A 15,412-nucleotide genomic window follows, 5' to 3' on the forward strand; every position below is an offset into this window, starting at 1 on the left:
AATAGTACCTTTTTCTCATACGGCTCCTCATCCAATAAGGCCGTATTCACTAGTTGTAGATACAATTCGAGCCCGACCCCTTTACATCCCCTAAGCTTATTATCTAGTGCTTCCACTTGGACTCGGGCTTGGTTTCATTAAAACATTTGGTATAGTAATCTGGATCTGGTTCTAGACCCGAATAGGTCCAACCATTTTTCATGTATTAGTGATGTGCATCTTTCATACCATTTGTCTCTCATACCCTTATAAAACATAATTTTATGTGTCTTTTGTTTAATTTAAACCCATAGATGTAATATCTGTGCTTTATTTAATAGAAAAACATGTATTAGTTTAAGCATTTTTTATGTTTAGATGTGTTTTTAGCCTAATAAAAAAATCAACGGTACATATTGCATCAAAACCTTGATTAACTAAAACTCAAGAATTCTTATTAAATTTATTCAATCCAAATCTTGGATCAGGTGATATTGAAAATCACCATAGAAGACTCAAGAATTCCTTTTCATTATCACATGCAGCCAACCCTAAAACTAAATCTGACCTATTTAACTAAATGAATGTAGAAAGACGTTACCAGACGCAACAGATGTCAACGGGTCAGATGTAACCCAATATCCATCCCAAATCTAATTAGTCAGATTCAGTATTAATTGTGTTGAAATCTGGATCTGATTAAAACCCGAATCCAATTAAGTGTAAATATCAGGTTTTAGACTAGTCAGATCGGGATTCAATTTTATCTTTTTCCATCCAAGTCCAAATCCGATTAGGTCAGATCCAATTCGGTTTTATCTTTTCCCAATCGAATACTACCCGCTGACATCTCTCGCTCTCATGCACACGAGGACACGATCTCGCAAAATTTTGAAAAAATGAATTTTTCTCAGGAAATTTCGGGAAACTACCAGTACATACAAAAATGGAAAATATATATAGATCAAAAATGAAAATATATAAATAATATAAAAGTAGGCATTAATATTGGCTAAATTTTCAGAACATATATAAATAATATAAAAGTAGGCATTAATATTGGCTAAATTTTCAGAACAGATAATATTTTTAAAAAGTTTTTTTTCCAGTATGATATCACCCTCTAAAATATCAATGCTATTTTCAAAATATTGACGACGCCCCTTTCAGCAAAGATACAAAAGAAAGGAGACAATCCTGGATCTTCAACAACAATTAGAGATGGCAATTTCTCCAATGCCCACGGTTAACTAAACCTGCTTAAATTTACAATCATAAAACAAATTAAACTTGAATTATACAATTACCCTCGGAATGCTGAATAAGCTCTCAGATGTCATACATTCTTCTATGATAGGCAAATGCAGTAAATATTTCTTGATACTGTATTAACAAAACTTGCTCAACAAAGAGAAACGAGACACTAGACCACCAAAAATGAAGAGCCAGACATCAACACATGGAGCCCCATTCCCATTTCACTTCATAAATGTGAGATGAATCTTCATTAGAAGATCCCTTTGGTGCCCCATCTGATTCATTTCTTCGGAAAACTGCAATTTGAGAAGCAAAGCCCGGTTCAATGTCAGCTGACCCACCCACCCCACTGATTTCGACGCTGTAATTGTGCCTTGATGCAAGATCCATTGCCCATTGGTTGAACTGTTCTCTGGTCCATTCGAACTTGTGATCATGGTTGCGGAACCTACAAGGCTGTGCTTGTGTTTTCTCTTCCAGACCTTCGACTGTAGAAGCAGGTTTCATTTCTGTAGCATTCCTCTGCAGAATGGAGTTATATTCATGGTTGGGCGTTGAAACTATAAGGATCCGTGGCCAGAAAGAACTCAACACAAGGTTCCCGAAAACACATGCTTGATCCTCCTCCATATGCTCAATAACCTGACAAGGAATCTGAAAGTTAACCCCAAAGTTGCCGAGGAAAACATGGGTTCTGCACACCCAAAACCATGGTTTGAAAATATGGCTAAGATCCATGGTGCATTGCTATCAATTGATGGTTCTTTTTGTTGTTTAGATAGCAAGTTCACTTAACCCCAACTGTTATGTTTTCTATCATAAAACATTTTATTAATCATTATATAAAATTTAAACATATTTTAATTATTAATTTTAATGTTTTTATTCCAAAAGTATTCTCAATATGTATTTGTATGTGTAAAGCATGAAGAATGGATAACTCGTTTGATTGTACAGTCATAAAATCATGTGAATGTAATCAATACATCCACATAAATTTTGGTTAACAAATAAATCTTGTGAACAAATTGTTGTAACTGATAATTCATCATAAAATAAACTATCTATGTTTCTCAAAAGTTTCCCGATTTGCTTCCTGGTTCATTTCCCATTTCACTTCCAGATTCATTTCCCTTTATATTTCCTGCTGCTCCTTCACATGATCCTAAAAGACCTTTTTTCAGCTTCCATTTCCCATAGTGATTCCCATTTCCGGTATTACTTTCTAGCAATCTTGCTTGAAACCCTTGAATTTTATTAATTTTCTGCTACTAAGAAGAATCTGTAGCGATAAACTGTCTAAGTTTGGGCAGCAAAACCTATGGAAAAAAGACATACCTCCAAACAAGTTCCAATGTCAAATCCATATAGCCGATGATCAAATTGTGTGATTGAACCTTCATAAAGCACCGCAGCCTTGATGTTTGCACTTTGCATCATCAAATCAGCATTCCTGCTCAGATTTGAATAAAGTGTCTGCAAAACCAAAGATGGCCAACAAATTAGAGAAAATAGAGGAATACCTCAGTGCCTTACTGTCAAAGAATGGATGGAACATAAGGATGTCACAGACAGCATAAAAAACACAAGAAAACTGAATACCAGTATAAAACGAGAGAGAGAAATATAAAGAAAGTACTTTCCTGGACTGTGCTTTGTATGATTTATGATTGTCTCTAACTGATCACAAGGGAAAAAGCTGTGAACCTGTTCTCATTTTCCCCAACTTGTTTTACATGATCTTTTTTAAATAGGAAAAGTTCATAGATAGGATGCATATGTGGATGCATGCATGTGTAACATCAATCATTGGTTCTGTTCTCCTTAGGTTTGGAACTTTTGGGCTGGCCTGATCATGGTGGTTGGACTTCTTTGAAATGCACGTAAGGCAATAGGTTTTGTGTCATCTCTTTGCATGTGTCAGGTTTTCTCAAAATATAGTTTTGCAAAAGCTCCAAACAAGTCTTGTAGCCTGTTTTCCATAGTATTAATATCTTCACCAAGGTGTAACCACTTTGGGATCTACATGTTGAAACAAGTCTATGAATTTTTTTACCCTTGGTACTTGCTCCTAAATATTCAAACTATACATCACTCATTCAAGTCTTAGTTCATAATGGGAAACTCAGGCGCTCTCCTTCAAAATGTGGATGCAATGGACCTGCCCATGAACTTATCCAGTAATATACTACTAACTATGGTTCATCACTATATGTCCCAGTTATATGGGGTCAGCCTTGCTCGTTAAATCTCTACTACATAGAAAGCACCATAAATAATTGATTCAGACAAACAACCATAAAAATAGGGGGTTCGCACAAACAATCATGTGAAAATAGGAATCTCTCTCTCTCTCTCTCTCTCTCTCTCTCTCTCTCTCTCTCTCTCTCTCTCTCTGAGTGCCACATAACCTCTAGGTGAAAACCTGATATACCTTTCCACTTACACACACTCTAGGTGAAAACCTTATATACCTTTCTACTTCTAAAACCTTATATACGTTTCCACTTCTAGTTTGGTGCAGAGCACCAGCACATTTCTAGTTTGTTATTCATCTTATCTAAAGCTAAACTGCATGTCATCTGTGCATCCTTAGATATCCAGTCGTGGATTTGATGATGAATTGTAGGTAACAAGCAGTCCAATTGTGACACAATACGGGATAACAATAGCAAGTTAAAGGCTGATGGAAGGTGAAAAAGAACTTCCAGGTCTGCAATGAGGAACAACATGAGGGCCCTGAAGGATGCAACCAACAAGCAAGCAAGCACCAGTGAAGGATAATTTCAAGCAAAGATTACCTGTACACTGATATTCTGATGTTGGCAGGCCCTAAGTTATAGTCTTATAGAATACAAACTTTTTGGAAGCAACATAGCAGAAAAAACAGAAGGGAAAGTATCAAAATAAAGAAACAAGATAGAGTGAAGTTAGAAACAAAGAAAAAGAAAACACAATTCAAACCTTTGCAGCACGGCTGAGACTCTTCTGTGAAATGTCAACACCTGCAATTTTTTCCAATGTTGTGTCATGCTGAAATAAAGCATCCAGCAAGCTGCCTGACCCACATCCAAAGTCAACCTGAAAAACATAAAGTGAGAACCCTAATTAACACTGTGAATGAGATGCAAAATTCTTAAGACAAAGGAAGTCATCACATCAAGAAAAATTAAGGTATTTAAATAATACCAAGGTAGTAGCCTGTGACTCTCTGATGTGTCTTAAAGCATACTCCAGCCTTTGTTTTGATAAAGGGGGATTAAAGAAAGCCTCCTCCATCCTATCCTCCACCGGCTCCGTGATTTGCAACAGCTTTATGTGGTATTCCAGGAATCCGTCATCTACAAGAGTAACAGAATGTTCATCAGCAGCTTCCAAAGTCCAGACACAGAGCAAACCAAGACCAAATTATAAAATTTAAGAAACAAATATAACTAAGCATAGGAATTATGGAACTTACAAGGACAAGATGAAAGTGCTGCTGCACTTTCACCAGCAGAAGCTAGTATCAACTCCTCAGAAGGAAGCACTGTACTGAAATTAGCAACTTGGTTAACAGACATCTGACTTACACACTCTTCAAGATGGCAAATCACAGCACCGGTCCCTATTTCAAACTCAAATTGCTCTTTGCTGTCCAGACATTTTTTCTGATGACCATTCACCCAAAAAACAGCATAGCTTATGCATGCTAAAGATCCACTAGATGCACAGACACCAGAATCAGGACCTTCAATGTTAAAATGGGTCTTTCCATTCTCCTGCACTAAGCTTGGTTGGTCAATCCCAAAAAACAAATCTAATGGCCTTCGATTTCTAGGAGAATTTTTCTGCTGAATATGATGAAGAGACCCATACAATGCAATTTGTTTTGAGAATTGTTTTGAAAAATTTGAAAGTGAAACACTAACTCCATGTGCGTCTTCAAGACCAACCAACTTCTCTATTGGCAAATCAATTTGTTTAAAGCACCTGTTCAACCAACCCAAAACCCTCAGGGCAGCATTCTGAACAGCATCATTCTTGCTTCTGTAAAGATTCTCAGGAGAGCATTCTATTATGACATGCTCTTCCTTTGACAACACTCTTACCAAACATCTATACAGAGATTTGGTTATGCCATCACCACCAGATTCCCCATTCTTTTCACCACCTAGCCCCCTACTTTTCAACTCATCTACCTCAACTGGATTTTCTGACTTCAGCTTTTGATGTGCTCCTAATGCCTCTGATGGTGGTTCCGAAGAACTTATCGAGAACACAGGTTCAGACAAATGGTGCTGATGACAGAACATGCAGAGCAGGTCTCTTGGCAATGAGCCCCTCCAGTTTGAACGTGTTGTAAAATTCACAGGCAACTCCGCTATGAGCATTGCATCTCTCGATATCTTGTAATTGCCATCAGGAAGTCTACTAAGAAGCATCCTGGAGACAACTATTAATATGTCATGTAATCTAAACAAAACAAACCAGATAGAAAAGTTCATAAGAGGAAAAATAACTATTTGCAATGAAAGTCACTGCCAGTATTTCTTAACCATAAAAAGAAAACACCACAGGTTGAAAAGAGTGGAATCTAGGATCAGTCCATTTGATTTTAGCTGATTTATCCAACTAGATAAAAATTTACACATTTAGTTTTCATGCCATAAATAAGGGTAAATGCAACAAAGAAGAAAGGAATGTTCCAATCAAGTAGACAGATGTAGTGATGCAGAGCAGGACTGGGTCCAGTCTACACCGAGTAACCCAGGCAGGGAACCGGGTCTGCGCGAGGGGGTTGAAGATCGGACCCATGCAACAGATCCGATCCAGATTCCCGTACCAAGACGCAAAGAAGAGGTCCCTCTGCGTACCTACTCCAGACGAGCATAGAGAGTACAGGCCGGGACGCCCCAGATCCAGCAGCACTCAGGAGTTGTTTCGGGTCCGGGACCGGACCCGAGACCCGGATCCAGCTGAAGCCTTTAAAAGACCCTCCTAGGGTTGCATGCAAGATAGAGAAGAGAGAAGAATAGCAGCAACCTTTTATTTTTTCTGAATTGTTTTCTTCCAGCCATTTTCCCCTTTTCTTCTTTATTCCTTTTCATTGTTTGTTTCTTTTCATTTACATTTGTTCCATTGTTCATTGAATTTTATATTGAAATAAAAATCAAGCCCCATCGTTTACGGTGGGCATTCTTATTCTTTTTGCACAACGCACGACCTTGAGGGTCGTGCCTTCATCAGCCGACGTCAAGAACGCAGAAGCCTTTCCTCCTCGCTGCATCAAAGCAGAGCCCAGGCGTCCTCCTTCGACAACGTGATGTCTCATGAAGCGAGGACCGATCCGGCACGTGGCAAGGAGCGTGAAGAACCGGGCATTGAAGATCCGGTGCTGCGAGTGCTTGACATGGTGACTACGATTCAGAAAAATCTACAACGCGTCAGCAAAGAGGTCGACGATTTGTCGAGACGCGTGGACGGAATCAAAGAACGGCTTGGGGCCATCGAGTCGTCCGGAGAAGTGTGTGCGGCCTCCATGCTAAAAACGGAATCGGGAGTGGGTGATGGTGCAGAAAATCAAATAGTTGCCACCGCAACCGAAGTCGGCCAGCCGATTCCTCGTGGTAGCACCGCCGCCCCGAATTTGGTACTTTCCCTAACGACAGACTCAGTCATGGTTGCTAACCAGACTCTCGGTGCCTACCAGACCAAGCACGGGGCCTTGGCCGTGCCGCCCAGCGTTAGCTGGGGTGCGCAGGCCTGGCCTCGTGCCCCAGCACCAGTGTCGCAGCCTGGGTTTGGCTCGCCAGGTCCCAGCGTGATGCTGGGCCCGGCTGCTGGCCCAGCCACGTATACCCGATCAGGGACCGGGTCGGTCCACTGTCCTAGGCATGCGTGTGGGGGCACTGTTGCAGGCCATCCACGTGCAGGGAGTGGTGGTACCCAATGGGTGGGTCCGGACTCAAGCTTGTGATATCGGGGCCCCGACCCGGGTCCCAGGGAGCATCCTTTGGGTCCCAGGGAGCGGGTCCGAGACTTGAACTCATTTACCAAACCTACCCAGTTGGGTCTGGTTCGCGGGTCGCCCTGAACCAGATCCAACCTATTAATTTTGATCCCCAATTCAGATCCTCAGTCGACCCAAGCCCATATCAGACCCGAACGGAGCTCCAGTTTGAATTTGAGTTGGGTCACAACCAAGCCCATAATCATATGGATCGTGGGTCGAGTTCAAACCAAGCCTTTTATCCCCAAAACTCGATCCCCGATCCAACCTACCCAAATCTGGGTCCGACGAGTAGTTTAGGAATAGACCTGATCCACATCCAATCAGGCGAATCAACACAATATTATACCAACCAGACCCAATTCCCAAACCAGAACCAACCCATTAACACGTCCCCGATCCAAAACCCAATACTGTATCCGACCCAACACCACTATCCTAGCCCGACCCATAACCCAAACCAATATTATCCCATTCCTACCCACCTAGAGCCCGAGACCCGACCAGTCCTTCGACCTATCGCAGGACCTCCTGTCATACCGGTGCCACAACGTCTGCCACAGATGGCTTCTGCCCACTAGCAAGCCAGACCGAGACAGATTCAGCAGGGATCGGCGTGACCTGAGCGCCGACCACACGTCATCAGAGTACATCAGCACCAATAGCCAGGCGAGCAGAACCACGATGATGAAGCAGTGTGGGATGATGATACTTTTTGGAACGAGTATCCCGCAGGCATGGTGGAGGCCCGTCAGCAAAAAGCACCAGAGCGCCCCTCCACGTACGGGGTGAAGTTGGAGCTTCCAGAGTTCGTAGGTCGGTTCGATGCGGAGCAGTTCTTCGACTGGTCTTATGGCGTCCAGTTCTTCTTTAACTACCACGATATCGTTGAGCACCGTCGTGTCTCCCTAGCCTCTACTCGGTTGAGAGGCCTAGCGCAGACATGGTGGGTTGAGCTGTAGAGTTCGAGGGAGCGGCAGGGACTAGAGCGCGTATTGACTTGGGAGGAGATGCAGCAGTTGATGCAGTTTAAGTTCGTGTCGGCAGATCATGCTGAGAGGGCCTACAAGGAGTACCTGACCCTGCGTCAAGGTACCAGTACTGTGGTGGCACCAGTACTGTGGTGGAGTACACTGTTGAGTTCCATCGTCTTTCCCTACGAGTGCAGATCGAAGAGACCGCCCGCCAGCAGGTCACGAGGTATATTTCTGGTCTTCGTCCTGCTATTTCTGACGACTTCAGTTGTAGCACAGTCGAGTCATTAGATCAGGCAAACAGTTATGCCATGAATGTAGAGGAAAATTTGAAAAGGAGGCAGGAACATAGGACATCCTGTAGTGATCAGTCCAGTCAACCCAAGTCGAGTTTCCCAACCAGGGGAGCGAGCTCTCCTGAGAAAGAAGACTCAAAATCCACCCCTAGAGTCGACCCTAGCAAGCCCGATCAGTCCGAACCCGCATACCACACCAGATCCAAAGGTAAGCCCAGTGAGTCTACAATTCGTTGTTTTAGGTGTCAAGAGTTAGGTCATGTTACGTCCAAGTGCCCTACTGTGAGCAAGAACACTGATCTCGCAGAGGGCATTATTGAGTCAGCGTCCGATAGTGAGAGCGAGGGTGAGTCGCTTGTTGAGGGGGATGACGAGATGAAAGTCGTAGAGTTCGACGGCAACAGTGAAAATTTGTTAACCATCTGTCATGTTTTGACCACATCCCGAGAGTCAGCCCCGACAAAATGGTTGCGGAATAATATTTTTAGAACCCGAGGCAACTGTGAGGGGCGCGTGTGTGATGTTATCATTGATACCGGGGCATGCGAGAATATGGTGTCCGAGAATGTTGTGTCCTCCCTGAACCTAAAAACGAAAAAACTGTCTCAACCTTATAAGATGGCATGGTTCAAGTAAGGGAACGAGGTACCTATCACCCTGCGTTGTCTAGTTCGGTTCTCCATGGGGGAGTATTACCACGATGAAGTGTGGTGCGATGTGGCTCCTATGAGTGTGTGTCACATCCTTTTAGGACGTCACTGGCAGTTTGACAATAAGACCATCCATGATCGTCGTAGGAACACATATACATTTATCTTTAAGGGTCATAAGATAGTTCTTCCCACCAAGGAGACCGGGTTTCCCCGGCTCGCGGGCCTATTTTATCGGTCTTACCTCCTTGAGCTGCCCGAAAATTGGCACTTTTCTCCTATATTTAATGTGTCTGATTTAAATGCTTACTGTGGAGACAAGTCCTCAGAGCCGACTTCTTCCCAACTAGGGGAGAATGATGCAGAGCAGGACTGGGTCTAGTCTACACTGAGTAACCCAGGCAGAGAACCGGGTCTGCGCGAGGGGGTTGAAGATCGGACCCATGCAGCAGATCTGATCTAGATTCCCGTACCAAGACGCGAAGAAGAGGTCCCTCTGCGTACCTACTCCAGACGAGCACAGAGAGTACAGGCCGGGACGCCCTTGATCCAACAGCACTCAGGAGTTGTTTCGGGTCCAGGACCGGACCCGAGACCCGGATCCAGTTGAAGCCTTTAAAAGACCCTCCTAGGGTTGCATGCAAGATAGAGAAGAGAGAAGGATAGCAGCAGCCTTTTATTTTTTCTGAATTGTTTTCTTCAAGCCGTTTTTTTCTTTTCTTCTTCATTCCTTTTTATTGCTTGTCCTTGTCGTTTACATTCTTTTTATTGTTCATTGAAGTTTTCATTAAAATAAAAATATAAGCCTCATCGTTTTCGGTGGGCCTTTTTCTTATTTTCTGCACATCGCACGACCACAAGGGTCGTGCCTCGTCAGCCATCATCAAGAGCGTGAAAGTCGATCCTCCTCGCTGCATCATGTAGCTACAACCTAAAAAGGGACAATTAAATGCCATCGAGAACAGGATAATGAACATTCACTAACAGAGAAAGATCATGCAAACCTAAAAAGGGACACAATTAAATGCATTGAGAACAGGATAATGGACATTCACTAACAGAACAAGATCATGTGAAACCACGGGTTTAATTGAATGTTCATTCATTTTAAATCACATCGCTAAAAGGAAAGTACTCAAGGTTGTAAGTATTGTATCGTAACCCGTATCGGTTAGACCCAAAGTAAGATATGTATCGTAGGGTAGCATATCATAAAAAAAATAAAAATTTCACTAAAAATTCTTTAAAAATCTAAAAAAATAAAAAAAAATCATATAATACAATTAACACAATTTATTTATGTAATAAGATTAACTAAACATAAATATGTTCTTACACATTAAACAACCATGCATTTGGTTGTGCATCCACTCATCTAATCACCACAAATACAATTGGTTAAGACAAACTAATGATACATTTAAAAGCTAAAAAGTTTTCAGAACTCATTACAAAAGTTAAAGTTATATTTTTTAGTTACAAAATGTCATGCCAAGAGAAAAGACATACAAGCTAGAGTTCATAAACATATAATAAAAGTCATCTTCATTGTCAAACTTCAGCTCAATGATTTTCTTTGTTTATTGCATTGTTCGGTGGCTTGAGATGATGATGAGTCATCTTCATATTCTAAATGCCTCTCTTTTTGACATTCTCTTTTTCACTATATCCCTGAGCTTGCTTCATATAGACTTCCTCCTTCAAGTCCCCATGTAAAAATGCATTTTTAACATCAAGTTGGCTTAACGTCTAGCCATATTCAACAACAAGAGATAAAATAATGTGTATGGTCCCCATTTTCACCATAGGACTAAAGGTTTCATCATAGTCCAGCTCGTATTCATGTGTGAAGCCTTTTGCCACCAACTTGACTTTGTACATTTCTATACTTTCATCGAGTTTATATTTAATCTTATAAACCCACTTCGATCACACAATATTTTTATCAACAGTTCTTGGAACGATGTCCCATGTTTGGCACTCATATAGCCCCTTTATCTCCTCATTCATAGCTTTTATCCACCTATTCAATTTTGATGCAATATGATATGTTTTGGGCTCTTCGTGCTTCGAGACAACAGTCAAGAATAATTGATGATCTATACTAAGATTTTCATAACTGACCCATCTCTCTACTGGATGTCTGATTCGGTTGGATCTCCTCACATCTAATTGCATATAGCTGCCTTCAATGCTGGTTATATTATGTTGCAATGGATGTGTTTCTGATTCAGCCTCTACTTGCATGGGTTCAGAGGTATCATTGCACAAATTTCTACGGTTGTACACTTTCCCTTTGAATCTTCCCTTCAACTGGTTATTTTGATCATCATTAACGCAGTTCCACATAAATCACTATCAATGCTTTCTTGGGGTGATTCATCACTTTTTGCTGGAAATAGTTCAACACTCAACCAAGGCCAATAATATTCAGTTGCTTGCACTTTTGCGTAATCATCCCCTTTGTTGTCAAAATTTCTTTCATAAAAAACTACATTCCTTGATATGATATGCGAACGCATTTAGTTTGAATATCATAGCATCGATATCCCTTATATTTATCAGCATAACCAACGAATTTGCAGGTATGTGCCCTTTTATCAAATTTATTCCTTAAGGTTGCATCAATATGCACATAACAAACGTAGCCATAAGCCTTCAAGAATCCATAGTTGGGTTGCCTACCAAAAAGTTCATAATATGGAGATCTGTCTTGAATTATTTTCATTGACAGCACATTTATAATGTGAACTATGATTCTATCCATAAATAAGTAAGAATGCATCATTCATTTATCATCGCTAAAGCACTCTCAACAATATGTCAGTGTTTTCGCTCAACAAGGTCATTCTGTTGGGGTGTTCGAGGATAAGATACTCTTTGATTGATCCCATACATCTTAAGATATTCAATAAAATCATTAGAGGAGTATTCACCCCACCATCACACTGTTAGAAAGTGACTTGGAATACATTGGGTTCAATAATGAACCCATACTTATGCACGTGGAGTGCAAATATACCCATTAAAGGGAAACAACATAAGCACATAATGTGCTAACACATAAAACCCATAAAAAGGGAAAAATATGACATAAAGTCATAAGTTGCATATCATTGAAGAATAATGGAGAAGGGGTAAAAAACCCATTACAATGGAGCATAAGCTCCCTCTTGAAGTAAGAAATACAAAGGGGAGAGCCCCTATTTATAACAACAAAAATGAGCCTTGGAGGGGCTCCACTCATAGACGTTGGAGCCCCTCCAACGGTCACAAATGTGACCGTTGGAAGGGGCCCAACGTCTATTTGAGTGGGCCCCCCAAGGTACCTTTTGGTACTTGAGAAAAAAGAAATAAAAAAATAAAAGAAAAATAAAATAAATTACAATCACATTCATAAAGTGAATGTGCGTAAAACAGAGGAAAAGACTAAAATACCCCTACAGCTAAACAAAAGGAAAATATATATTTTATATATATAAATAGGAGGATACATATACATATATACCATATATGTATATGTATCATCTTTTATATGTATAAAATATGTCTAATTACAACAATTGATGGGTACATTTTAACACACACTAGAAATTCAAGATGGACAAAGAGAATTGATTTTGAACCATAGCATAAAAAGTTTTTAACATGCCAAAAACCATATCTTTATGTTTCAAGAAATAAAATATATCCTGGTCTATCAGGAAAAGTTATCAATAAAGATCACATAGAAACGACTTTTAGAAGATGAACATTTAAGAGTTGGACCCCATACATTAGAGTGAATAATCTCAAAAGGTCTAGAAGCTCTTTTATTGTTAAAAACAAATGGAAGTACATGACTCTTGGACACTTGACAACTATGACAAACTTGACTCAAAATCCTGACTCACTAGAAACTGAAATCAACTTATTAGAAACAAGCTTTCTAATAAAAGCTTCATTACAATGTGCAAGACGACCATGGAAACGATTAGAATAACCCAACATTGACTCATTGACAAAACATGAAGACAAAATAAGACTCTTGGATTGTTGCCAGCTTTTATTGAATTCAGCCATAGGATCTTCCTTGAAGATGTACATATTTTCTCGCCTTTGTCCCTCAGCGTATGTCCTCTTCATGTGAAGATCATTCACATAAACGGAAAAAGCGGTAAAAACAACATAGGAATTGGTATCATCAACTAACTTAGAGACATACACTAGGTTCTTCTGAATATTTGGAACAAGAAAAACATTTGATAATTGGAGACTAGTGGGAGACATGAAAATAAAAACCTTTCCAGTGTGAGTGACGAGTTTCATCCCCAGTAATGACTTTATCATTTCCAACATAAGAAATCAAGTTTCAAAATTTACCTGCATCCCCCATTAATATGATTGGCGGCTCCTGAATCGACATACCAAACACCTTGTTCATTTTGCTTCAAATTGAGCCCTGCAAGTGCTTCCAATAGAAGTTGTCTATCCACCAGTGTCAGGGACTTTGAACTTGCCTCTTCTCCTCACACTTTATCTGCTGGTTTTCCTTGATTTTTAGCTTCTGAATTGTATATGGGATCATCTTTATACCAGCAATCTTTCTTTATATGGCCTGGCACTTTACAAACATAACATGTGAATTCTTCTTCCTTGATTTATCAAAGGTGAAACATTTGAAAGTGGAAGTAGACCTCGACCTCCCTGGTTCCCAAATCGACCACGTCCTCTACCACTTCTCATTCCTCCCCGACCTCTACCATACTAGGAATCAATTATCAATACATTATGGCCATCAGCCCTGGAGGAGTTGCTTCATGAACCTCCTGACATGTTCATTTCAAACATGAGCAGCTTTGACCTTAGAGCCTCAAAGTTTGGTAGCTCAGGTAGACACGATAATGTGGTGTAGACAACATTGTACTCAGGTCCCAATCCATTCAAAGCTTGTTGCACTTTATCTGTAATAACCGAAATTTTTCCATTAAAATTTTTAATGTTGTATGCGGAATACAGGCTGATTTGGGCACGGATCCAAGTTCCGGATCCAGAACCCATACTTAAGTAAATACCACTTATATATATAAACCTATTAAATATCCATATATATACGTAAATGAGAAAAATAGATAATATATATATATATATATATATATATATATATATATCATTAGTTGAGGTTTGGACCCAACTATGGGTCCACATCTTTAATGAGACCCGAATCCAACATGTTGGATCCCGGGTGCGGGTCGCAGTTCGGACTCGGACCCGGCCCACATTTTGTAAAACGAAAAAGGGGGGGGGGGGGGCAACCCGATATGGGTTGCCCGATAAAGCTATGAGGGAGAAACCCTCTTCCCCGATAAATCTCACGTTAGGGTTCTTTTGAACCCTAACACGCTGAGAGCGTGAGCGAGGGGAAGGAGAAAACACCGCAGTCGCCGGGAGGAGGAGCTCCTTCCTTTTCGGGTGGCCACTCTCCTACAAAAAAAAAAAGGGGACCCCTGAATCCCTTCCTTCTCTCTCTCTAGCTATCCCATTCTCTCCCTCTCTCTATCTCTCTAATTTTCGGATCGCCCTCTGAGTTTTAGGACTGCTGCTCGAAGCTTTGCCGGGTGACGCCGACCGACCTCCTTGCGTGGCTGCCACAACTCCTTCGCCGGAAAATGGTAGGGGCTGTAATTTTTTTTTCAGGTCAATCATGGGTTGGTGGGGTGTGGGTTGTCCTAAAACCCAAATCAATCAACTTGTGGGGGGGGGGGGGGAAATCCCCAATTTGGGGTCATCTGTCAACCCCAAACCGAAAACCCCAAATCCACGATTTGGGGGTTTCGGAATTTTTGTATAAGGGGTGTTTTTGGTTTTTGTAGGATTTCTGAAATTTTTTTGACTGTGCTCGGTCATGTTGGGGTGGGTTGCTGAGGAAACCCTAACTCGATCGACCTAGAGTCCTCTTGGGTTACCAGTTGCCGGAAACCCCAAATCTGTGGGTTGGTAGTTTCGGCAGTTACAAAATCCGAGCATGGGGGAGGGGTCGGATGTCTATAAAAAAAAAAGTGTTTGAATTGTCTGATAGGGGTATATGCACTGGGCTCGTGCTTACATGGAATTCACTGCCTTGATTGTTTTTAAAAAACTCATTATTCTCAGACAAAATGGGGGATTAGAAGATGTGCTCTGTTAGATATGTTTCTTTTGTTAAGTTGCATCTATTCTTCAGATTGCTAGACATGCACGTTCATAAGTTAGGCCATTTAGATGATTTCCTGAAGGTTCGGTTTT

The 15,412-nt window shown here is 41.0% G+C and overlaps 1 protein-coding gene across 4 annotated transcripts in view; it reads right to left on the reverse strand.

The window, feature by feature from the left end:
* Positions 1-1,194: 1,194 nt before the first annotated feature.
* HEN1 (double-stranded RNA binding protein-related / DsRBD protein-like protein) overlaps positions 1,195-15,412 on the reverse strand; it is a 49,767-nt gene continuing 35,549 nt past the window's right edge. For 3 of the 4 annotated variants that reach the window (XM_090013750.1, XM_090013749.1, XM_090013751.1), the window contains exons 6-10: positions 4,697-5,661; positions 4,426-4,577; positions 4,201-4,317; positions 2,575-2,712; positions 1,195-1,878 (exon numbers count right to left, since the gene is read on the reverse strand). In XM_090013750.1, coding sequence (XP_089869876.1) covers positions 1,432-1,878; positions 2,575-2,712; positions 4,201-4,317; positions 4,426-4,577; positions 4,697-5,661 — 1,819 coding nt within the window. In that variant the 3' untranslated portion in view covers positions 1,195-1,431. Of the gene's footprint in view, positions 1,879-2,574; positions 2,713-4,194; positions 4,318-4,425; positions 4,578-4,696; positions 5,662-15,412 lie in introns of those variants that run through there. The other variant, XM_090013752.1, reaches the window with a different exon arrangement.

Source organism: Nuphar pumila, chromosome 7 (genome assembly GCF_984573655.1).
Source record: "Nuphar pumila chromosome 7, dmNupPumi1.hap1.1, whole genome shotgun sequence".
NCBI classification, from domain to species: domain Eukaryota; kingdom Viridiplantae; phylum Streptophyta; class Magnoliopsida; order Nymphaeales; family Nymphaeaceae; genus Nuphar; species Nuphar pumila.